Source organism: Glycine soja, chromosome 18 (genome assembly GCF_004193775.1).
Source record: "Glycine soja cultivar W05 chromosome 18, ASM419377v2, whole genome shotgun sequence".
Lineage (NCBI taxonomy): Eukaryota > Viridiplantae > Streptophyta > Magnoliopsida > Fabales > Fabaceae > Glycine > Glycine soja.
The window spans coordinates 23,511,515-23,538,793 of record NC_041019.1 but is presented as its reverse complement, the minus strand read 5'-3'; the positions used below and the strand labels follow the sequence as shown (position 1 = coordinate 23,538,793).

Below are 27,279 nucleotides of genomic sequence, written 5' to 3'. Positions count from 1 at the left end.
ATTTACCCACAGGCATCATGATGTGATGTATAATTTGGTAGTTTTATCATAAAGTAAATATTTGTGATAGAAAATTAAATTATTTTCATGTTGTATTTGTAAAGCATGAATTTGAGTATATAATTTGATTATTCTATCATAAAGTCTAATTGTATCTTATTGAATTAAAAATTTAGTCCACAGATAATTTTTATGTCACAAGATTCAATTTTCTAGTATGTTTACATTGGTCAAACATACAATTAAGATTAGTATGTTAGAGATAGGGGCAACAACATGAAGACTTAACCTTGAAGCTTGAAGAAGTTTTGTCTTTTACATGTCCAACTCGCTTGAGTGGTATTTGTATTGTTTATTGTATTATGTGTTACATCTTAGTCTCTATCATTTCATATGTGCATCATGCATTATCACGTAGGAGTAAGGAGAAAGTTTCTGAAGTTAGAAAATTTCTTCTGAAGTTAAAACTCTATTTTAATCGATTACAGGCTGATCATAATCGATTACACAAGTGTCTGAAGCTTGTAGAGAAGTCTCTCGTATCAGTTTAATTGATTACAAACTTATCTTAATTGATTACACATTTCTTTTTGAGACAATGACTAGTTTTTCTGGAGTCTCTGCTTTAATAGATTATCAGGTGATATAATCGATTACTTCTCTTTCAAAAGTATTTCAGAAGTGATCAAGAACACTTTAATCGATTACTTTGAGAATCTAATTACATTGTTCTTGAAGTGTTGAAATACAGTGTGACTAACAACTTCTAATCTTCGATTATGAAGATCATTTTGTGAAAAATGAGTTGTGAATTTTTCTTGAGTTCAAGAAGACATTCATTCATTCAAGCAAGGTTCTTGTGTAGGATTGACCAGGTTGTGTTTATCTTTGACTCTACTTTTTGTGTGGTTTACACATTATTAGTATGTGCATGAATTTCTAAAGGCATGCTAGAATAGGTTTTTCTAGTTTGGGCTAAGGGTAGGTTTCTTTTAGGCTCTTATTCACGAAGGATCCTAGGGTTGGGTACCTTAGTCTCTTTTTTTGGGTAGGAACTGAGATTGCTTGCGATTGCTTGTAAGAATTCTATATGCATAGTGAAAATATAATTTGGGTTTGGATTAGATAACTGAATTAGCTTCTCTAGAGATAGAGAGTGAACTAGTATAAAAATTGGTGTACTTCTTCTCTTGATCTTATCTTTCTTTCTCATTCTGGTCTTGATCATTTTACTGAAGGTTAAAGAAAATATCTTTTTGAAAGAAAGAACTTTAACAAAGGATTTTGTGTAAAGGGTGATTGATTAAATATTGTTTTATCCAAAGTTTGTGATACAATCCTCACAAAATAAGTTTTTTTAACTTTGGTTTTGAAAGTCTATTTTGATTTAGAAACCAATTCACCCCCTCTTAGTTTGAGTTCCATTATCCTTTTCATAGTATGCCTCAAATTTTGACATAAGCCTTTGGATTTTTATAGCTTCACAAATTGATAGTTTTTCTGATATTCAATGTGATGTTCTCAAACTCAAAAGAGATAATTATAAGATATGGAAGGAGATAATTCTTTTGTAATTAGGGTGGATGGACATAGACTATGCTATAAGAAAAGATAAACCACTTGCAATCACTAATGAAAGTAGCCCAACAGCTATTTTGCTATATGAGTAGTGGGGGCAATCCAACTGGCTCAGTGTGGCGTTCATTAAGACCAAAATCTTGGGCGGAATACGTGGTTCTATTGACCAGCATGAAAAGGTCAAAGACTTGCTTAAGGATATTGATGACAAGTTCATCACTTCAGATGAGGCTTTAGCAAACACCCTGATCATGAAGTTTTCCTCTCTCTGGCTCACTAGTGTAAAAGGTGTGTGTGACTACATAATGGAAATGCAAGATATTTCAACTCAACTTAAGAAACTGAAGGTTGATGTGTCTGAGTCCTTCCTGGTGCACTTCATTCTGAACAATCTTCTGTCGGAATATGGGCCACTTAAGATTTCCTACAACACATATAAGGACAAATGGTCTATCAATTAATTAATGATCATGTGTCTATCAATTAAAAGGTGCAATATTAATGAGAATTCCTTTATGTTATGGCACCAGAGATTAGGACATATCTCCATTGAGAGGATTAAAAGGTTAGTGAAAGACAAGGTACTCAATACTCTAGATTTTGGTAACTTTAAGATTTGTATGGAGTACATTAAGGGTAAGCACACCAACATGTCTAAGAAAGGTGCTAATAGGAGTTCAAGCATATTAGAAATAATTCAAACTGATAGTTGTTGTCCAGATATGGATGCTCGTGGTCAGAAATATATTATCACCTTTATACATGATTATTCATGATATATGAATGTTTATTTGCTTCATAACAAAAATGAAGCATTGGATGCCTTTAAAGTATTTAAGGTTGAAGTTGAGAACCAATGTGGCAAGCAAATAAAAATAGTGAGATCAAATAGAGGTGGAGAATACTATGGCAGATTGATGTAGCTCCATGTAGAGCTTGTAGGCCTTGGATCTTCTTCATTAATGGAGTTATTTGCTTCTTGAAGATTAATGACAGCGGAATGGAGAAGGAGGAAAGGTGATTGGAGACGTCACTTCAAGGAAAAGATGAGTCAAGAACAAGCTCACCATCACAGGAAGCCATGGATAAGAGCTTGAAGGTAGGAGAAGATGAGTGGAGGGAGAGGGAGAGAGGGGAATGAAATTTTGTGAGAGAGAAGAGGAAAAATGAGGTCTAAACTTTGAATTCTAATTTCTCAAATCATCAAAGTTGAAAAAAATGCACACACAAGGTCTTTATTTAAAGTCTAAGGGCCATACAAAATTAGAGGGAAATTTTAATTTCTATTCAAATTTCACTTGAATTTGAATTTGTGGAGCCAAATTTGGAGCCAAAATTTTACTAATTATGATTAGTGAATTTCAGCTATGGTTTATCCTACTAATCCAAGATCAAATCAAAGATTCTCCACTAAGTGTGCTTAGGTGTTATGAGACATGTAAAACATGAAGGACATGCACAAAGTGTGAATATATGATGTGACAATGGGATGTAGCAATCAAATGCTCACCTCCCCCTTAGGTTGGTCCGAAATTTAATTGGATTGAGCTTCTCCCTATTTAATTAAATTTCTCTCCCAACATACACATCAAATAGTGCACTTAATGCATATGAAATTACAAACTATCCCTAATACAAAAACTAGTCTAGGTGTCCTAAAATACAAGGGGTGAAAAATCCTTCATTACTAGGGTACCCTCCCTACACTATGGAGCCCTAAATACAAGGTCCAAAAATAATGAAACCCTAATTTATTATGTACAAAGATAAGTGGACTCATACTTAGCCTATGGGTCCAAAATCTACCCTAAGGCTCATAAGATCCCTAGGGCCTTCTCTTGCATCTTTGGCCCAATTTTTTAGGAGTCTTCTTTCTAATACCCTTGGGGGGGTAGGATTGCATCATCTTGTGGACTTTCGGGTGTTTGTTGGCCTCTGTAATCACGCAAGTGATAGCGTTCTCCACGATATGGTGAAAGAAAGCTAGGCATGTTGGTGTATCCAGAATCCACTAAATAATATTTACCTTTAGGAGGAATGGGAAAATGATTATCTGGGTTCTGAATTGTTTCTAAAACACTCTTGAGTCATTCATCGTATCCTCCTATCAAACCATGACAAATGTAAACTTCATGTTAAATGAACAACAGCACAACACATTCATTGTTGGTTTAAGTTTTCTTCCACGGTATGGAATTTGCTCATCTTTCGGAATGCATACTGAAATATGTGTACCATCAACAGTCCTACACAATCCTTTAACAAAATAAAAGAAGGAAAGATATAAAATATAAAACAATAATCATAATTACTACGAAAAAAAGAAAGAATAATGACTACCTTGAAAAATACTAAATCTTGCGTTCAATTGTATTTTTGGAGCAACTTCATCAAAAGAAACAGGAATAATTAATCCTTGGAAAGATAGCAAATGGATTTGAAAACATGCTTAAAATGCTTATGAATAGTGTCTACTGAGTGTTGAAAATGACCTGCTGCAAATCTAGTAGTCACTGTTTGGCAAATAACAACCAAAAATATGGCAACCTGCTCTTGAACAGTTAAAAACCTAGTGTCTTTAATTTTTTTCCTTTCTTTCAACAACTCACATAGCTTAATAAATTGGGATGGTGTCATCCGAAATGTTTCATAACAATTTCTTGGATGACCATTTAATGTTTCAACCCCCCATTCATGCCCCTTCAATATTGTTGTCCTTTGTGGTTGAGGTTTTGGCGTCAACAAATTAGTATATTCAAACATAATATAAAGTTACAAAACATTCTCAATCTCTTCATCTGAATCATCTATTAAGCTTCTAATAATGCCTTCCATGACAATCCTCTTGCAGATTTACAATAATATATGAACAATATAAATATTTCACTTCACACTGAAAATTAGCAAGACTAAATAACATTCATAAATCCAACAATCCATAACATAGGGTCGTAGAATGGAAAATTACAAGTCTTAATGAAAACAAAATATAAAAATTCAGAGATTCAAGTGTGCACATGTTTTAATCAAACCATAAGCATATTCATAAATTCAAAGATTAAGGACTAGGTCTTTCTTCCACTCATCTGATATTACTAGAAACACATCTCTTCAAGTAAGGTCATCTTTCAATGCCTTGATTGCCTTTGTAAAAGGAACAACACCAATTCCTTCAAGTTTTTAAAGGATGCTTAAACAAGTTATCAATTTGTTACTATCCTCATTTTTTTGTCCAACTAATTCATCCACTGTGGCATTAGAGGATGATCCTACAACTTGACTTGTGCTGATCTTTTCCAAAATATCAACTTTTCTTTTAGAAGTTTCGCTCATAACTGTTATAGCCTTAGCAAATGTCATTTGAAAGTTTTCTCTCAATTTTCTTTTCTTTGTATCAACACTAACAAGTACCTTATTTTTTTGGTTGAGAGCTATGTTCCTCCTTATCATTATCATGTTCTTCACCATCATCATCATCACTTATTGAAGGACTCTTTGTACAAGGATGTTGATTTGCACCAAAAGTAATTGTGTCCCTAAATATGATAGACAATTTATCATAATGAAGACAACCTTTCTTCTTAAATTGCTTTGCTATTTTATATTTCTACAATATCATAATTTCAATTGTTAGTATATTGTAAAAGAATAACATAATAATATACCATAAAGACATAGCTCATGACACCCTATTTGCTTGCTACACCCCATTGTCACATCATATAGTCATACTTTGTGTATGTCCTTCATGCTTTACATGCCTAATGACACCTAAGCACACGTAATGGAGAATCTTGGATTAGTGAGTTGAACCATAGCTGAAATTCACTAATCATAATTAGTGAAATTTTGGCTCCAAATTTGGCTCCACAAATTCAAAGTCAAATTCAAGTGAAATTTGAATAGAAATTCAAATTTCCCTCCAATTTTGTGTGACACTTAGGCTATAAATAGAGGTCTTGTGTGTGCATTTTTTCAACTTTGATCATTTGAGAAATTACACTTCAAAGTTCAAACCTCATTTGAGACATAAATTTCGTGCCCCTTCTCTCCTTCTCCCTCCATTCATCTTCTCCTACCTTCAAGCTCTTATCCATGGCTTCTTATGGTGGTGAGCTTGTTCTTGACTCATATTCTCCTTGAAGTGGCGTCTCCAATCACCTTTCCTTCTTCTCCATTCCGCTGTCATTGATCTTCAAGAAGCAAAGGACTCCATCGATGAAGAAAATTCAAGGCCTACAAGCTCCACATGGAGCTACATCACTTGCCAAAAAAAAAAAATTCTATCTCTTCCTTGATGTGTTGTCGTGCCAACCATGTAAGAGTAGTTGTTTGTCTATTATCCTTCTTAACTTCCTGCTCCATCAAATTTATGAAATGAGATTCAACATTTTGTTGCCATATATCCTTTTTTGCAAATGGGATCTCAACCACACCATCTCCAACCACTTCATTCTCATCAGCCATACTGAAAATATGTAAATCTCATTAACCCACTCTTAGTGGAGTAAGCATATAATTTCACCTCATGATAACGAGGATATTACAAAATTATATTAAACAATATGCTAATAGCCAAGTATTAAAACTTTTTTAGCCTATTAGTAAATATAGTATGTAAATTTAGTTGGCAAATTTCGTGTGTGTGTATATATATATATATATATATATATATATATATATATATATATATATATATATATACACACATCTTTTTCTATTTTTATCTATTAGTAAATATATCTTCTATTTTTTGTTATATTTTTTCTTCATTAAAATGCTAACTATTCCTTAAATAAATCTAGATATAATTAGCATTTTAATTTTCAGATTATAACTCGTATATAATTTTTTTTTGAAAATTTTAATTAAAAATATATCTTTTATTTTTCTTGTTTTTAGATTTTAATACTTTGGATATTTATCTTTTATTTTCAGATTTTAATATTTTCTATTTGTAGTTAGTTTTTTTGAAAATTTAATGTTTTTTATATCTTTTATTTTCTGTTTAAACTAATTAAATTGACCACTTTACTCACCTAGTCCAAGTTTCTATTTTATGCTTACATGCAAAGTACAAGAAGCAAAACGATTGTTTTAACTCCTCTTGATCCCGAAATCAAAAACACTTTTCAAAAGTTAAAAGGAGAAGCTTCGTGTGCCAAGAAACAAATATTCAAAAAAGGATCCCCTTCAAGCTAATCAACCGAAGCAATCAAAATAAACAACGAAGGAATGATTGAAGTAGAGCAAACCATGATAGAATTAGCAACCGGTCAAGGAACCGACGTGAGCTAACCCATTAGACCACTAAACACCGAGGAAAAGTAAATGAATTTCCCCTCATGGGTCTACAACAACCTCAACCACAACCAATTCATGTGAGAAAGCACTGAGGACCCCCATGCTCATCTCACAAGATTTCTACAATTATGCATATCGATAAGCTTGCTAGGTATTAATGATGAACATATTAAACTATTACTTTTTCCCTTCTCTTTGGGGGGGGGGGGGGGAAGTGCAACCGATTAGCTCAATTCACACCCACATCATTCACTAACCACATGGGAGGAAGTCAAAGACAAATTCCTTAATCACTTCTTCCTTGAGTCTAGAGTTGAAGCTATCAAGGAGCGCATTGTCAACTTCAAACAAGCTCTAACTGAATCGCTATTTGACACATGGGAGAGATACAAAGCCCTCCTAAGGAGTTGCCCTTGTCATGGATACAACCAATTCATGCAAATTTTAATGTTCATGAAAGGAATCACCAACGATTATAGGAGGATGATCAATGCATCGGCCGGAGGAAACTACCTCAATAAAACCACCAGTCAATTGAAGACCATAATTAAAGACTTGGCAGCTAGTGAGAGAACCGTAGAAACAAAATAGTCAAATCCCCCAAAAGGTATGTATGAACTTAATGCTGAAGATAACCTTTTAGCTCTTGAACAAAAGATGTAGGTGCAAGTAAAAGCAATGACTAAGGCAATCCAAAAAATCCTACAACAACTCTAAGGGGTCATCTCAAAGAAACCCCAACAAGCATTCATGTGTGAAGAATGCGGGAGGAGGACATCAAACATCAAAATGCACCGAGGTACCAATTCAAGAAGTTAACTATATGGGAGGACAACAAATGACCATACAACAACTTCCAACAAAGAGGTTTCAAAAACATACATGGAAACTATAGCCAAGCGGGAGACAACAAACCATAACAAAGGCCAAATTTGTGGGACCGCACCGCAAAGTTGGAAGAAGCCTTGACCAAACTCATCGAAGTGGAAATCACCAACCACAAATACACTGAAGTTGCGATCAAAAGCATGTAGACTAAAATAGGGCAATTGGCCAAACAATTACAAACCTCTTCAATTGGCTTTTTCGCATCCACCGAAGAGAACCCAAAGGGCCATTGCAAGGCTATTATCTCCACCATTGAGTGTGACATGGAAGGTAAAGAAGAAGAGGTAGAAGAAAGCACGATGCTAGAGGAAGAGATGAAAGCATAAGCCAACGCTTCAACCCAAGGTATGCAATCCTCACTTAATCCTCCATTGTTTGATTTTAGCAAGCTAAGCATCCATAAGCAAGGAGAAGATGAGAGGATGGCCAAATTCGAGAAATACATGGAGATGCTACAAGAGAAAAAGGAGGAACCACCTATTGAAAATGTCACATGGGACATGCTACATCAAGTAAAACCCACAAGACATTTGAAGGATAAAGAATGTTTTACCATCCCCATCTCATTAGGAAATCTTTCTATCGACCACACACTACTTGACTTAGGCGCGAGTTGCAACCTTATGCCTTATTCTTTCTTAGAGAAGATTGGTTGCCTTAACCTAAAAGCCCACCAACATGACTCTACAAGTCGTCGATGGTTCTAAAAAGAAAGCACTATGGAAAGTGGTAAACGTGACAATTAAGGTAAATCATTTAACATTTATAACTGATTTTTTTGTCATAGATATAGAGGAGGACTAGCAAGTTCCAATAATTCTACGAAAATCCTTCATGAGAACCGCTCATGTAACCAACGATGTTTGTAAAGGAGTCTACACACTTAGAGAGGGCAAGAAACAAATTTTCTACTACATTCAAGGCATTGAAGATTTCCCAATGAATCGGCTCACCATCATACAACACCATGACAATCCACATGCCGTACGTCAAACTATTGATGTTAAAGAAGCGCTTACTAGGAGGCAACATAGCATTCTAACTCTAACATTTTCTTTTTGCATTTTAAATTCTTATGATAGTTTAAATTTAAATTTATTTAATTTTAATTTTGGAGTAAAAAATAAAATAAAAATTTGTCTTAAAAAAACCAAAAAAATAGCATGGGAGGTAGAATTCTAAGCCTCCTAGTGTAACGACCCGCCTCGTCGCTACGATATCAACACTCTAATATGCGATAATTTCAATTTTTAAATAAACATAAACTCCCTTAATTTTGCTTATGAAAATAGAAGTAATTTTGTCCCAACATACATTCACCCAACAACACGCCATTACTTAAGTGAATATATATAATTATATAGGAATAGTAACTTGGTACACGTCATACACATAATGGAAATTAAATTTGTTCATAAATATAATTAAAATCCAAGTTTTACATCATTAACTCAACAAAGTAGAACTTGAAAACCAACTACGGAGGATTTGATTACAAAGCACAACTCTCTCCCAAAATAATGTCAACGTCATCACGTCGGCTCGGCGGCTCCTCACCAGAATCTTACTCTCTGCACCCTGCTGCTGTCATTCTGCTCCCACGAACAATGTTCGCAATCACCACAGGTATCAACCACACGATACCAAATTGCAAGGGTGAGTTCATTATAAAAAGAACCAATACCAAATCCAAATAACCATAATTAGTAAGAAACATAGGCAAACATTATGAGCTTACACAACATTCATTATTCAACACTCACATTCAACAATTATTCATCAGACACATTCAACAATTATTCATCATCTATCCATGGATCCAATCAAGACTACTTAGAATGATGCATGCACCTGACCTCAACACTCAGATGCAAAGTGGTATGTACCGTATCCAATACCAAGGAAATAGCCCTAAGCGTGTCTACACGACACCTCACTTAGGAAACCATGCAATATTTGTCGAGGCCACCCAGTCGTGCACTGTAACTCCCCCCTAGGTGATCAACTTTGGGCCACAAGGAGTTCCCTACCAGGTGACACACCCCCTAGTACAAAGTACATACTAGCACAATTTATACTATTTCCCATGTCATATGAGGCATGAAACATGGGCACCATCAAGTACAATGACAATGGATGAATTAAAGCTCCTAAGCATCCCCTCAGAAATGCTTAGATTCTTTAACCACTTTAGTTTCCCACACAAGGGACGTCCGACAAGGTCAATGCACCCCCCATGGACATACACAACATACGATGTATGAACGTGGGCATCATCAAGTACAATGACCATGGATGAATTAAAGCTCCTAAGCATCCTCTCGGAAATGCTTAGATTCTTTAATCACTCTATTTTCCCACACAAGGGACATCCGACAAGGCCAATGCACCCCCCCACGAACATACACAACATGCACCTGTCAATGCATTTCCAACATCATCAACATTCCATTTCAATGTCTTTCTCAACATTAACATCATTCCATTTCAATGACATCACCAATAACCACAACAACCTCATTCCATATTGACATAATCATCAATAATAACATCAATTCATGTTGACATGATCACTGTTAACAACGTCATCTCAAATCAATATCATCGTAAATATCAACATCACCACATATCAATTAAAGTCAACAATAGCAACATCAACAATAAGCCGCATCCTGCATATAAATATATTATTCATGCCTGAGGTTCACACTCCCCAGGTCTTCAAACAACACAAGTTTAATAAACAATAATGTTATTGATCAACAACAGATATATCGCATCCCATTCGTTAAAAACATAGTTTTTCTTGAAAACCAACATTCACATCAATACCAAATGTATCACATCCCATTAGTTAAAAACGTAGTTTTCTTGAAAGAAAATCAGCATGCAACAGGGACAGGCAGATATTCTCATAGCTAGGTTCCCTGACCCTAACTATGGTGTCAAAACGGTAAATTTTATAATAACTCCCCTCACCTATCGTGAGCTCCTTGTCGGTTCCTCTTTGCGTCACTTAGAGGTCTCTTTCTCGTTCGCACTTGTCGGTCCAACGCAAGTCTCTATTACGCCAAAACGAAAGGAATTTAGTATGGATTTCAAAAACAAGGTCAAAGGCAACATTCAGGGTCAAATACCTCTGTCAAAACATAAAGGGCTGAGGGGTGTTTCAGATTCTACAAATAGAAACATCATTTTGGAATTTTGATCACGCCAATGTGACCGGGGTTCAGTGAATGGCACAAAAATAACCTCAATGTTGTAAAAAGATAACTTTTACAATGTCTCATTCTCTAGGATTTTTAAAAGGAAGTGTAAAAACACCCTATTACAGTACCCAACACATAAGAGACACTAAGAGGAACTCAAGCTAGCTAGGATAAGGTTTAGAAGTCAAGATTTACCTCAGAGAAACTTTGAAATGGAGGATTGAGGGATTTTCTCCACCAAATCTTTGAGGAGGATTCTGAGGATTCCGCTCCGATTAAAGTGTTCCTCTTCGTGTGGGGGTCCAACGGCAAGCAACGACGACTTATGGTGGCTACCGGTGGTCTTGGGTGGTGGAAAATGAGGTTTTAGGGTTTGGGTGGCATTTTTGGAGAAGAGGAGAGTGAAAAATTGTGTTTTTCACGCTGAGGACGTATTTATAACCTGCAAATTTCGCTTAGCGGGCCTGTCGCGTTAAGCTGAAGTCCACTTTTTGTGTTTAGCGCAAGAATTTAGGCTTAGTGTAGCCCCCTCTACACTAGGTCTCGCTTAGCACACCTTTGGGCCGCTCAGGGCAGTTCCCCTCGGTTGGAATTGGGCTTAGCGCAGCTTTGGGCTGCTCAGCATAATTCGCCTCAGTTGGAACTGCGCTTAGCGCGCCATTCTCGCTTAGCGGGAGACCAAAAGTTATTTGTTTCAAAATCCCAACGGTTAGATTGTAGAAAAATATCTTAGGGAGATCCAGACAAAATTTGAAGATGATCCAACGGTTAACGAATCCGGTATCGCGATTTCACTGAACTAGGTTTTGGTAAAATCTAAAATCTCATAATTTCAACTTCGCTCAACAAAACTTCACATAATTAAACATCCACATAAAGAAATTTACACATGACTAGTTCAAGGCATACTTCAACTCATTCAATTCTATCATATAGTCAAATAACACAATAAATACAATTAAACATCGATTTATAACTTATAATATCTCAGGGTGTTACACCTGGCACTTAAGTGCCCAAAATGGAGTGATGGTAGATCCACCCTTTGCACGACCCTATAAGTCCATCTGTCCGCCTATCAATTGGAACTACATTGTTACCAACTGTGGAGTAGATTTTTTTAACCCCAAACCCAATGTGGAGGAAGTGGCAAGGTAAAAAGAAGAAAGGAGACAACAACAACAACAACACCACCATCAACAATAGTAGCAGGCACAACAAGCCCCAATGGGCTATGAAGCAGAGATGCACAACATAAGGGTGGCCATAGCCATTAACAATCACGACATTAACATGGTGATGGATTCTCTCCACAGCTTCTTCCTACATGTCACCACCGAAGCTACTAGACCCTATCATTGCCCATCCCATGAGAAGTATGCACCCTATGTGGCATGGCTAGCTGGCTTTGGGGATAATGTCAATGCTGACCAGGGAGGTGTCTAGGCTACACAAGGAGAAGCTATGGAGGAAGACACCACACATGATGGCGATGAAGATGAGGGCCATTGAGCCCTAGTGAAGTTTTTCTATCCCCCTTCTCTATTATTGCTTTTATTAATTGTTTGTTCATTTTATGTTTTCTTTGTTTAAGTAGAATAGTTTAGGATTTATGTTTAGGAAGTTTGTTTTAGTTTTTAGGAAACACACGACTTAGGAACATCACCTTTTTTCTATTGCAAACTCCACATGAGTTAAACAAAAAAAATATTTGAATAAAAAAATTTGTGTGCTAAAATCATTCTTTGTGTGGATGAACTCATATGCTAATTGTGAAAACCATTGAATAGCTTGAATAGAAAGTGTAATGAATCGGGCATGAAGAATTGAAAGCAAAAGATGCAACTTGTAGACCTAGCCCGGTGAGTGAGTGAACCTTATATTGATACATATATTGAGAGCACACTTATTTTACTCACAGTAGACTTTGACTAAATCTCTTGTATATTGACTGCAATTGTATGCATTGAAGTGATCAAGGCCATGTTTGCATGTTTAGCCTAGAATAAAAAAGCCAACCCTATGTGAATCCCTTGCACCATACTTTGAGCTTATATTGATTTATTCTTTTCTAATCCCTTAACCTTGAAAATATATGTTATATCCACTACTACCCTTAACTTAGAGATAGGGGAGGAAAGGTCTAGGAATTGGGAAGTCTTTAAGTTTGGAGTGGCAAAAAATTACTACTAAAGGGAAAAAAGTAAGGGCTCCTGTGAGCTATCACGTGAACAAAGAAAAATCCTCATTCTCTCTTGAAAAGTTGAAAAAGAAACATGTGAAAAAAATAGAAAAATAAAGAGAAAGAAAAGTAAAGAAAAAAAAATCAAGTTGAGAACAAGTAAAGTATGAATCTAATTGAAAAATTTGGGGTACCAAGGAGTGGTAGGAAGTGAATGAAAATCCAATGAATAGACTAAATGTTTTCCTTCCTTTGAGTTACTTTTGAATATCTAGAAAAACCAATTTTCCTTGTTAGCCAAGCCCCATTACAAGCCAAAAAAGTCCTTATTGATCTTTGCATGCATTTGATGTGTTGATTAACTTGAGATGAAATTCAAAGTTGAAATGTGGTGTCTTAAGTTGTGAATTAAGTAAAACATCCAAAGCTAAGTCAAAAGCTTAAGAGTGAAACACTTATTGTGAGGACAAGTTGTTATGCCATTAAATTTGATTACCATTCTTGTTTCATATTTCTAACCTTGTATTTGATTTGGTTGAGCTAAAAGGTTGAATGTGGGCATCATACTTAGTTGATTGAAGCACATGAACAAAAAAAAATTTGAATAAAAGGGAATGCAAGAAAAGTGTGTATGTAACTTGTCATTGTGTATCCTTAGTCTTTAGTTTTAATTTGTCTTTTCTTTCTGAGTCTTAATTTAATTTAGTTTTTGAGTCCTTACTTTTTTTAAGTAGTTTTATTTTTGTTGTTTTAGTAGTTTTAGTTAGCCCTTCTTGAGCATAAGAAAGGTTTCTATGTTTGGAGTGTTGATAAATGTAAAATTTACCAGATTCTCATATGCATGTTGTGACGTTTATTTAGCATTATAGTTAACTTTAGGCCTTGTTTTGAATCAAATTAGCTTTAAATTCAGTTTTTACTTTGTCTTAGGTAGAATTTTATGTTTTGGTTATTTTTAATGATTTTTTGATAGTTTTTCATCAATCTCCCGCTTAAGCGCTAGAGCTCTAGAGGCCTAAAATCAACAAAAAGTTCTAGAAGGAGAAATTGAGAAGATTGAAGATAAAAGTTAGGAAAATCAAGAGAAAGATATTTTTCGAGGATAAATTAGCTAAAGAAGAAGATAATTACTTGAATTAATTAGAGATATTATTTGTTTGAAATTTCTTGTGATTATATCCTTAATTAAATCTAGCTATAATTCTATAAATAGGAGGCTAGACATTGATTGTAATGAGTAGCAGTCTCAAGCAGTTCATAGAATTATATTTTAGACTTCAACCTACTAGACACCTTCATTATTCCATTAAACACTATGTTTCATTGTGTTATTTTATGAGTGCAATTCTTTCCACCTAGGAGAGGAAAGGATGAGCCTTGTTTCGCTTTAATTCTATCAATTCAATACTTCATCTTGAGTTCTTTATTTATTTTTGTACTTAATGTTTTTATTTGATTGACCATTATGTAGATGAATTCAGGAATTGACTTGCACTTTGTCGAGCCTTGTTGAAACCTGAACATTAATCAAGTACTTAATTGAGATTATCTCTAGGGATAGAATAATCTTGGTTAAGTGTCGCTAATTCTCGACCATTAATGTTGATTGCTTCTGTCGGTATGTCCAGGGGATTAGGTATCAGACAATTAGTTAAGAATTTGCGACCATACAGGAGCCGAGGTAGAATACATTAGTGAATTGAGGATGAGCAAGACAGATAAGTAGAGAATTGTCAAGTTATAGTGGATTGAGAGAATTCTATGTCCACACCTAGATATTCATTCATTAAGATCGATGTCACCATCCAAGTCTAGTATTTCTATCTTTACTTAATTATTTTATTATCATTTAATTTTATTGCAGTTTATATTTATGTTATTTATTTCGTGGCAAGCACAAAACAAAAATACAAAAACCTAGTTCTTAGTTAAATAATTATATGAAATCCCTCTTTTATTCCTTTAGGAGACGACATGGACGATAGTTCAGTTGCTACATCATGATTGGGTTACACTTGACCTATAAATTGAATCTAACATGAAATAAAAACCTAACAAGTTTTTGGCACCGTTATTGAAGAATAAATGAAATTTTATTTTTATTTGATTAAGAACTTTTAAATATTTGTAAATAGACTAGTAAATAATGTAAATAGTTATAGATAATTATAGAAAAATTTTATTAGGTGTAGATAGATTAGTAGATAATAATTAAAGTAAATAGAGTGAGTCTATATATCTTTTACATTAGATTTTATTAGATTGTAAATATCTCTTATCTTCTAGGTAGTTAGTAAAAATTCTAAAATTGAAAATTTAAATAATACCATATCTTTTAAGATTTCATTGATATCTACCATAATAGTTCAGTTACTACATCATGATTGTGTTACTTAGCCTATAAGTTGAATCTAACGTGAATAAAACTCTAACAACAATCCTTAGACTCCCCTTGAATCTAAGAACACCTAAGTATTATTTTGTCACTAAGTCTCTGTTGGCTTTCACAAACAAAACTTTGATGTATAATCAGAGATTCTTTACGACACTCAATGAATGAATTTACAATAAAGTTCTAATATCTTAGAAGTACTTTGTGTATTACAAAGAATGGACTCTCTTAAGCTCAGTGTATTTCTCAACTAATGCTTTTCTTTTCTCTTGTTTCTAGATTCACGACTCTTGTTTTTCTGCACTTTTTCATCGTTGTTCTTCAATCCTTGATGTCGTATTTATAGGTAGAGAGAAGCTCGTAATTATGGAGAGTATCTTCGGGATTGGATAATATAATTGTTGTGCATTTCTATTTGATAGAATCAAAACTTTCATAACTCAATATGATCATTAAACTCATAAAAGGAAATGAAAGTTTGATTTGCAGATTTATTCCTTTTAAATAGAATCATATAAACTGGCATAAACTGATAAATTCAAATAAGCGTTCATATCCTAATAGATATTTTGATGGACTAGATGAGTACTTCCTACTCCAGTAGAAGAGGTATCCACTAATGGATAAGTTTCTCCTGATGTTGCTTCCAATCATCAATCCTGTATACTTACATGTAACAAATTGACTAACATAAATTTATATCTTTGTCTTCATCAAAACTTTAAGAGATGTCTGGATCAGCTAGTGATGGATCGTCCAATGTCTAACACATAACAGGTGGATTAATCAGGTAATTCTTGATCTTTTCGAAGGCATCTTGATGCTCCTTCTCCCTTTTAAAATTAGCTTCATTCTTCAATCAAAGCAAAAGAGAAAACACTTGAGTTTTTCCAAATAAATTAGATATAACCCTTCGAAGGAAATTCACTTTACCTAATAGGGATTGAAGTTGCTTCTTAATCTTAGGTGGAGAAGTTTCTATTATTGCCTTGGCTTTGTTTTTGTCAAATTGGATTCCTTTTTTATGTATGACAAATTAAAATAGTTCACCTACAAAAACACCCAATGATATGATTCGTTTTCAATCCATGCTTTCTCATTCTTTCAAATGATGCTCTCAAATGAGTCAAATTATTCTCTTTCAATTGTGATTTAACAACAACACATCATCTATGTATATTTGCATGTAATCACCTATCAAATCATGAAAAAATGAATCTATTTCCTTTTGATAAGTCACACCTACATTTTTTAAGCCAAATGGTATGATTGTCCCTTCATAAGTGCCCAAAGCACTAGGACATTGAAAGGATATTTTTGATATATCTTGTTCAGCCATTTAAATTTGGTTATAACCAGAATAACCATCTAATAAACTAAAGATTTCATTCTCGGGTGCTAAATCAACTAACATATCAACATAGGATATTCATCTTTAGGAGTTATTGAATTTAAATCTACAAAATATATGCAAACACACATTTTACCATTTTTCTTAATTATAGGAACGACATTCGAAATCCAATCCACGTACCTTACTGTTCAGATGAACTTTCCATTAAATAGCCTTTCGACTTCTTCTTTGATCTTAGTTACCACCTCTGGTGCGAAACTTCGAGGGGTTTGTTTTGTTGATTTCTTGCCTTCTTGAATAGGTAGTCTATGCTCAACCAAATCTTTACTGAGACCAACCATTTCATTATAGTCCCACACAAAGCAATCTTTATATTCATGTAATAATGTTTCTATATATTCTCACCTTGTTCAAAGTCACATGCAAAAACATTCTCAAATCGATTGGTCTTCACTTCGAACCTTGTTAGGATTTTTTTCAATTTTTTCTTTTTCGATGGCTGTAGAGGCCATTTCTTGGTTCTCATTTTCGGCTTAGTTGTTTCACTATTCAAGATTTTTTCTTAAAATTCAATGGATAAAAAAGGCATTAATCTTTTAAAGTATGAGAAAACATGAGCCTGGCAAATGACTAATGCCGTAAGATCAAATTACGAGAATCATAGGTGTGTACACCACCACTTAATAGAATAATTTTGTGGAGCTAAATTCTCCATCGTACTTCTCTGTTCATTGTTATTTTGAGATGATGCATCATGAACATTGTAGGCCTACTACAAAACTAAGAGTGTTTTCAATCTTTACAGTGGAATCTATGAGGGTGGGATTCTTAAAGCTTGGATCGATGAAGCATATAATTAAAATAGAAGCCGACCCCTCCTCTCCTCTCTGTTATTTTTCTTATAATTCTTCCAACAAAAATTGATATATTGATTTTAGCATTGAACAAATCATTCTGACACATCACTATATGGAACCAATCATGAATATCATACCCTTATAACTGTTTTTCCTTTTCTGTTTCCTACCAATAAAGGGCCCGCAGCCATCCATCTCATAGTTCCTTAATTATTTATATGAGCTCATCAAACTGAAAGCGAGAGAATTCCAGGGAAAAAAAAAATCACACGATGTTTGATTACAAGTGTGAAAGAAAGATCCGAGTAGCAATTAAAAAAGTTGAATCATATATATAAATAAATAAATAAATTAAAGTATGGTATCAAATTTGGTGCAGTTAATTCCCTCGGTTACTCAACACAGGATATTTGCCTCTTTAGAATCCTAAGGGAGACAAAGTATAAGACAACCATCAACTACAAGATTAACACATTCTAACCAATTCCAGCACTTACAGCCAAAATTCGCAACCAGAAAAAAACTTAATTTTACCTAATAAGTTAAAAATCTACGTCTCATGAAACCAACATTGGATAACCTAGAGTTTTTCAAAGTTTTACTCATGATATGCGGAGTTTCGAGTTGAAATTACTAAAAAAGGGTAATTATTTTTGGAATTTACTAAATGGGATAATTTCAAATTAATTCCTAAAGGAATACGACTTTTAAAGAGAAAATTGTAAAATAATTCACAACTTTTATTGTTATTGTTGTTTTTTTTTTTCTCTTTTTACTAAAGTCATAAAAAAGTAACCGACTTTTGATTTTTTTTAATTACACTTTAAATTAATTATTAACAAATTTAAATTAGTTTTAATTTATAGTTTTATTTAATATTTTTATATTTGTATATTTTTTATTTAATATTTCTTATATTTTTTTTACTAAACCTTAAGGATTATTATTTGTTTCATAAATTAGATAAATAATGTAAACAAAAGACTTAAATTTAAATAAAAATATTAAAAAGTATAATATATATTTATTTAAGAAAAATATTAATAGTAAGATGATGTTTCACAACTACTTTTATTACTTTTTAATTTTACAATAGTGTTTAACTTGTATTGTTTATTTTATAGTAATATATTATATTGTTTTTATTAAAACAACTATTTTTATTACTAAATTATTTTTTTAATATTAAAATAATTTTATCATATAAAATTAATTGATAATACTATATGAAATTATTAATATACTTAATAATAACTGTAAAAATTAATTAAAATTAATTTAATATTATTTGATAAATTTTAAGTTAATATTATTTATTTATATTAGTAACAAAAATATTAAAAAGATTGATTAAAAACGTTGAAATAAAAATTTAAAATTAAAACTAATTTAAATTTATTAATAATTAATTTTAAAAAAGTGCGACTTTGAGATAGTAAATATGTTTACGACTTATTTTAAAAAAATTAAAATATTTATGATTTTAAAATTGTAATTAAAATTATTTTTTTACGACTTTAATAAAAAAAATTATGAATTAATTTACGACTTTAATTTCAAAAGTAATAGAATTGTGGGTATTAATTTGAAATTTACTCCTATTTTGATAAATTTCAAAAAAAGTTTGTCCCTTTTATAGTCTGGCCGAGTTTCTATCTACTGGGCCATTTGCAATAAATGAAAATGAAGGCTCGTCCAGAAGACAGACAAAAAAGAGAGAAAAATGGCAATTTGGTTATCTTTGTAACACATAGGGGCAATCTTTACCCATGATCTTTTATAGTATATAATAAGATGAAATTAATATGTACATGAGGATATCCATTGGAATTGTGAAGGGTAACTAGTAGGCGCAGGATAAGCACGTGGAAATTGCCCTTTGGAATTGCACGCTAGCAATGGCTTGTCTCCATAGTAAAAAGTAACAGCCTACAACAACACCGTATTTCTTTTCTCTTTTCTTTTTGTTAATATAGAACAACATGCTACAGTTCTACTAAGTAACAAAGCAAAACAGAATAAAAATATAAATAAATAATAAAGTTGCACAATCTTCCTAGGTCGAATTTGGTCAATGAATGATTGACAGTTTCATTATTGAGTATCCAGATGCTCTTACCTCAGCTTGTAAAAATCTCACGTCTCAATTGCATTCTTTATTTTAGCTGAGTATTTCCTGTTATACAATGATGCTTTTTTTTTATAAATAATTTTAAATCTTCTTATAAATTTTCTTGTAAATATTCTAAGTTTTATATTTTAAAGATATTAAATATATTTATTATTAATATTTTCTTTATAAAATAAGAAAAAGATTTGTAAAAAGATATGATATCACTTACAAAATATAATTCTTTTTTTCGTTATACATATCATTTTAATCTTTTTTTTTAATTTTTAAAACAGATTAAAAATTACATGAGACTTAAAAAAATAACTATATAGGAACATCAAATAAATAGTTAAACCTAAAACATATTTAAAACTTACAATACAAAAAGAAGTAAGGGGATTCATAGAAGAATGTCTAAGAATAATTTATAATTATTCTCTTTCTTATAAAATAATAGGAAGATTTTTAGGAGAATTTGTAAAGACAACCTAGTTATATGTGTTGACGCTAAATACTAATTTTTGTTATGTAGATTATTGAGTTGCAATTATTTCGATTTGAAAACCATACTTAAAAAATACATCCAACTTTTTGTTCAATTTATAATCATTTTTAAAAACAAAATTTGGTTTTGTTCCATATTTTTGTGTGGGTGCTGTGCTGCTAAGCTATATATATAGTTCATTTATTCTAGAGCATGCCTATGTAATCTATATCTTAGCCTAAATCGGGAAGAATATGTATTATTGCTCTTTAATTCTATCCTTTCTCTTTAAATGTCCAATTTAGCTATGTTATTTTCAATAGTGATTCTTGAGAGGAGATCTTGATTTTAAAATCTAATATTTATAAGATCCATTATTAAAGTTGACGGTAAGATTTTCACGTTCTTTTATGAAAATTACCAAAATTTGTATTATTTCTCAAAAGATATTTTTTTTTGTCTATCATGCACTATTTTTTTTCTATTTCTATTTCTGTTTTTCCAAGAAATTTAATTTTTATTATTCAATGTCGATGTTTGTATTTTTTTCTATCAATTTTATGTATTATTGCAAGTTTAAATTATATTGATAAATAAATATTTTAATTATTAATAAATTTTGTATTTTCAATTATAAATATTTTTGAAATAAAAAAATATATAATTAATCATTTTTCATTATTTTAAAATAATTTTTTATAAAAAATGATATCTATTTTTGAAATAAAAAATTTAGGAAATCTTAAGAGTAAAATGCACCAAAAAAGATTATTAAAAACCCAAAATAGCATCTCCTATCAGGTATGTCCTAACTTTGTAGTGTTAGATGCTCTCTCGTCCCAATTTATGTTGATTGAGCATTGAACAGCGTTAGAAACACACTTCTTTCCGTAATCTTTCAAATACACTTTCTATCAATGATTGAACATTATAATCTATAATTACTTACAGAATTACGTAGGTCTCATCTATTATTTAACAAATTCCATTTATAATTTCATTTTTTTTTTACAAATTTCAATCAATAACGAAAATTGTGTTTTTGAATAAATGGGATAAAACTTGCATTCCTGTTTATCAAATTTGTTGTCACTCCTACTTATTTAAACTGCTTTATATTATTTCTTCCCATGGCAAGCCTCTTGTTTTTCCTTTTCCTTTGACATCTTCTCTCTCATCCAAGAAAAAACTTCTTCATCTTCTTTACTTTCTTTTTCTTTCTGTCCGAGAGTTCTTGAAGTTTTGTATTGAGGCTCCAGAAACTTTATGAGTTCTGTTGATTGATTTTCAACTTGGCAATATAATGAAAGAGCATTTCATGTAGATTTTCTTCACCACTATCTGCTCTATGCACTTCTTGTGCTTTCTGCAGTTCTGAATTATTCAAGTAACTGGTTCAGTTTAACATATGATTTAGTATAAAAGAAATTGACACACAGTCATGAAGTTTATGAAACTTGGATCTCGTTCGGACACCTTTTACACTGCAGAGTCTGTAAGGCAAGTCATAGATTCATCATTTGATTGTTTCTAATTGTAGACGATTGATGATGTATCAGCTTTAGGTGAGTAACATGAGTTTTTTCTTTTTCTTTGTATGCAGGACAATCTCTTCTGAAGTTTCAAGTGACCTCATAATTCAAGTGAAAGGAACTAGATACCTACTTCACAAGGTGTGCTTCTTGAAATTTTTATACTTGAGGATACCAAATTACCAATTATAGAAAATTAGAAACTCTTCAAGTTCTATATCTCAGTCCATTTTGTTTTTTGAACAAAACTTTTTCTATCTTTTTATTGTTTAGTCACACAAGTTCATGATGTTGTTCAGTTTCCACTATTGTCCAAATGTTTGCGCCTGCAAAGGTTATGCTCAGAGAGTTCTGATTCTCCACAGCACCAAATAGTCCAACTCCCTGATTTTCCGGGTGGGGTGGAAGCATTTGAGCTGTGTGCCAAGTTCTGCTATGGCATAACCATCACTCTCAGTGCTTACAACATTGTGGCCGCGCGAAGCGCGGCCGAGTACTTGCAGATGACTGAGGATGTTGAGAAGGGGAATTTGATTTACAAGCTTGATGTTTTCTTCAACTCTTGCATCCTCAATGGCTGGAAGGATTCCATTGTGACTCTCCAAACCACAAAGGCATTGCCTTTGTGGTCAGAGGATTTGACAGTTTCCAGCAGATGCATTGAGGCCATTGCCTCAAAGGCCTTAAGCCACCCCTCAAAGGTGAGTTTGTCACACAGCCATTCCCGGAGATTGAGGAATGATGTGTCTTCATACAACGAAACCGAAAGCCTGAGACACAAATCAACAAGCAAGGGATGGTGGGCTGAGGATTTAGCAGATTTGAGCATAGACTTGTATTGGAGAACCATGATGGCTATCAAATCTGGTGGCAAGACACCCTCAAATCTCATTGGTGATGCATTGAAAATTTATGCATCTAGATGGCTACCAAATATAAGGAAGAATGTGCATAATGTCAAGAGGGAGACTGAATCAGACTCAGATTCAGATTCTGCTAGTGAAGTGAATTCAAAGCATAGGCTGCTTTTGGAATCAATAGTGAGCTTGCTTCCAGCAGAGAAAGGTGCTGTTTCTTGCAGCTTCCTTTTTAAGCTCTTGAAGGCTGCTAATATTCTCAATGCCTCTGCTTCTTCTAAAGTGGAATTGGCCACAAGAGTAGGACTTCAATTGGAGGAAGCAACGGTTAACGATCTTCTGATACGCTCGGTGTCTAAGAGTACTAATGATATGATGTATGAAGTGGACTTGGTGATGACCATATTGGAACAGTTCATGTTGCAAGGTCAGAGTCCTCCAACCAGCCCTCCAAGATCAAGGTTGGCCGTCGAAAGAAGGCGGTCTCGTTCCGCGGAGAATATTAACTTCGAGTTTCAAGAGAGTAGGAGGTCCTCCTCAGCTTCTCATAGCTCAAAACTTATGGTGGCAAAGCTTGTGGATAGGTACCTTCAAGAGGTGGCCAGGGATGTGAATTTGGCTCTCTCAAAATTCATTGCTATTGCTGAAACTATACCAGATTTTGCAAGGCATGACCATGATGATCTGTACAGAGCTATTGACATTTACCTCAAGGTAATTTTTTTGTGAGGAATTTCTATTTGTTTTCAGAATTACTGCATTTTGTACATGCTAGAAATAAATAATGGCCAACAAAGAGGGGTTCCCGGGGGGACTCTGGTTGAACATGTTTCAGTGGTGGGACAGAATTGGTGGATAAACAACTCGACCTTGAAATCTTGTCTCATTCAACATTTTTTCGTGGTTTAGGTGTAGGATGACCCACCAGAAATTTTGGCCTGAATGAAGCCACTTTCTGACTAATACTCGCAGTTTCTAATTTCCGTTCTGGCATTTAGTCATTTCACTTGGTTGGAACAAGAAAGAAAAGAATTGCCAGTGATAACTATGAAAGAACATTTTTGGCACACACGAGTTTGTTTTATCGGTACTAGTTTTTTGATTCTTAAGTGTATAATGGCGACAGTGAAATTTGAACTTACGACATCCTGCAAAATACTCAAATCCTCTGCCACTAAACCGATCCTAATGAGTTTTTATTTATACTAGTTGTGTTCATTAGATCGGGATAAAAAGAAAAGGAGATAAATGTCCTTTAGTCCTTCACATGATTGATAGTGTGTTCTTCCCATTATCCATGATAAATGTGTCCATTCCATTAAGCAAAAATTTTACAAAAAAGAGAACTCTGAACACTTTAGTAATGTAATATATGTCTGTTACTGGAAGAAAGAACCTTATTAGTATCACTAAATTTTTTGTTTAACTTGAAAATGTAGGCACATCCAGAACTCAGCAAGAGTGAAAGGAAGAGACTATGTAGAATTTTAGACTGCAAAAAACTGTCAATGGAAGCATGCATGCATGCAGCACAGAATGAGCTTCTTCCCCTAAGAGTTGTAGTCCAAGTTCTCTTCTTTGAGCAAGCAAGAGCAGCAGCAGCTGGAGGCAAAGTGAGTGACATGCCAAGCAACATCAAGGCATTGCTCACAGCTCATGGCATTGACCCTTCAAAGCACACAGCACCATTGAGCACCACGACTAGTATTCATGCTGATGACAATTGGAGTGTTTCTGGATTCAAGTCACCAAAGTCAACAACTAGGAACCCTACCCTCAGAATGAAGCTAGCTGAGGATGACTTGGATGAAAATGTTGTGCCCCGTGATGAGATTGGAAGAACTTCTAAATTTAAGGGTCTTGGTCTTCCCACTCAGCCCAAACGAATGTTTAGCAAGTTGTGGGCTACAAACAGAAGTGCCACTGAAAAGAATTGAGTGAATTTTTAAGATTATCCATGATGGGGGATATGGGGAATTAGAGGGTAACATATACTATATGTAAGTTGTAATGTAACATCTAGGGAAAATCATTGAATCCAAATGTGCATTGTTCGTGTAACCTATATAATAATGAGAAACAAGATTTTTCACAAGAGGGGAAATCTCTTTGGTAACATGTGAAAAACTGGATGATGAGGAAGAGGAAACTTAGGAGTAAGTGACGTATTGTAGGTCCAATGGTGCCGTGTGTGTCCACGAATCTGAAACACGTGGCTATGTTCATCTTTGATGGTTCACTTCAAATGGGTCCTGATTCTGTTGATAAAATTAATTATTGGCATATTCATGCTTCTGACACAGCAATTAATACTGTAATATCAGATTATCTTCCTCATATCTATTTTGTATCCACGCGGATAATCTAGTTACTTATTGAATTGATATCTTGTTATGGATAGGACTTGTGGCAAATAATTAAGGTTCGACCATTTGATGTTTTGTTAGCAGAGATTTGTCATTAATATATCATGCAGTGGAACAATCTAGTGTGTTAGTTTGATTAACAAAATGATGTGCAATGTATAGCCGACCAAAAAGTAGCACAAATAAACAAGAAAGAAAAAGATCCAGCATTGGTAAGATATGTTTGCTTCTAAGTGGTTTTATTGAAACAACGACAACTGTTGAATCTAAAACCACTTGTTGTGTTTAATACCCATGACTCAGCATTGCTCCATCCCTACATAAATCTCCATGTATCTATATATACTATTCTAAGCAAAAAACAAATGAAGAGTAAAGATGGGAATTCCATTTAAAGCGAAGCCTTTTCAGCATTACTAAGAAAAATGTTTAACAAGTTGAGGCCCTGAAATCATAGACTTCTTTAATACTATCAGCTAGTAATTATTTTGGTATTGATTTGACTTCTTAATTGCAGTATTAAGATCAATTTGATGGAGGTCACTTTCAACCTCCTTTACTCTCAGATTTCTAATTACTATCATTAATTTGGATTTTGTGGGATTGATGGGATGAATTATGTCCCTAGAGAACTAACTAGTTAGTTCAATCTCTCAAACTTGAGACCGACCTCTTACTGTTTTGGAGGCGGTGAAAGAATCATACCCTTTTTTTTAGTTCCAACAAAGTCATATAAAAGCTTATGGGAATCATATAGTGGGGGACTGGCTGTGGTGGTCATCGTCATCATTGTTGCAATTATGATCACTAGTCATCATAGTTTCTTTGACCTTGACTAAATAACTATTTTGAGAGCATGCCTGCATGAATATTCCTGTAACTGATTTACTACTAGGTATGATTAGCATTAACAATTTTTTTTGGTACTACTTGAACCATTAGTGTTTACATTCCTTTTGATATTTTGTTTGCTTCTTCTCTAGTTCAATTCAAACTACTTACTAGTCATTTGTCAAGAAGTTGCGTGAATCGGTGAATGGGAATGTACCCTCCTGGTTCTTAGTGGATCTCTTTATTTTCCGATGGTTCGTTGCTCTACTTTTACTATTTAAAAGTTGGAACCGAAAAAGAAAAAAACTATTTAGAAGTTAGAGATACGAAATCAAATTTATGCAAGGAAATGATTAGAAAGCTTATTTCTGAACATGTTTACCGAAAATATACTACCCACATAACACAAATAATTGGAAATTTTACTGGTCAAAAAATTAATCGCTTGCAAGTGACAATGGTGAGGGTTTGCAATTCGTGTCTAAATAGTAATGGGCCATGTTGGTAAGCCAAAATCCAATTTTTCTTTTCCATCTCTAGGAAATGTTGGTGACTTGGTGTAGGTGGTTGTTTCAATGATTCAGTGTTGTATCTTCGATGTAGTTACAACTCAAATCTGAAAGAGATTGTAGTTGTTCATCATCAGGGTACGATGTCAGGGGAAAATCAGGGTACGATGTCAGGCGAAAATTTTGTTGCTAGACTTGGGTTCATGTTGAATCTCATAATTGGCAACATATACATAGATTAAATTTTATAATATACTAATAATATCTAATGTACACATAACCTTTGATGTTTGCTATATTTAGATTCACTGGGAACCCGAGTTTGTTATGTAACATCTTGAAGACATCTAAAACTACGGGAAAATTTTGACATCAAAAAAGAGTTTGCCAAATGGACAATCGTTAATGTTTTTAGTATTCCTCTTAAATTAAAATTGAGCTTTATACAAGTAGTAATACGCATAATAAAAGCTAGAACTAGTTTTCCAAGTAATCTTCGATTCTAATTAAAAAAAATAACATCAATGCTCAAGCAACTGCACTAAGTTTTGTCCTCTGCAAAATCTCAGTTTCAGAAACAAGGAAGTGATTCTTGTTCATGAAGCACAGGGATTTGATGAGTTTTGGTCTTTTGGAAGCACAGAGACTGCAGTCATAGATTATCGTAGGCTACACATAAGTGTATTGCTTCCCATGACATACCACAAAGACAACAGAAGACTAGATACAACTAGATTTAAACCTGCAGGCCCTAAACTACTAAATTTATTGATCAAGTTAAGAAAGGACACTTTGAAAAAAAACGGGAATGTGAAAAGACAAC

At 33.5% G+C, this 27,279-nt stretch overlaps 1 protein-coding gene across 1 annotated transcript; it reads left to right on the top strand.

The window, feature by feature from the left end:
• The first annotated feature begins 21,427 nt into the window (after window positions 1-21,427).
• LOC114394713 (BTB/POZ domain-containing protein At1g67900-like) lies at window positions 21,428-25,033 on the top strand. The gene is made up of 4 exons (XM_028356381.1): window positions 21,428-21,861; window positions 21,965-22,034; window positions 22,193-23,464; window positions 24,190-25,033. The coding sequence occupies exons 1-4, from the start codon at window positions 21,803-21,805 to the stop codon at window positions 24,685-24,687; spliced, it is 1,899 nt and encodes a 632-aa protein (XP_028212182.1). The 5' UTR covers window positions 21,428-21,802; the 3' UTR covers window positions 24,688-25,033.
• The last annotated feature ends 2,246 nt before the right edge of the window (window positions 25,034-27,279 follow it).

Coding starts and splice junctions, on each gene's coding strand:
- LOC114394713 (XM_028356381.1), top strand. CDS start 21,803: ATGAAGTTTATGAAACTTGGATCTCGTTCGGACACCTTTTACACTGCA. Junction 22,035..22,192: donor CTAGATACCTACTTCACAAG/GTGTGCTTCTTG, acceptor GATGTTGTTCAG/TTTCCACTATTGTCCAAATG. Junction 23,465..24,189: donor CTATTGACATTTACCTCAAG/GTAATTTTTTTG, acceptor TTGAAAATGTAG/GCACATCCAGAACTCAGCAA.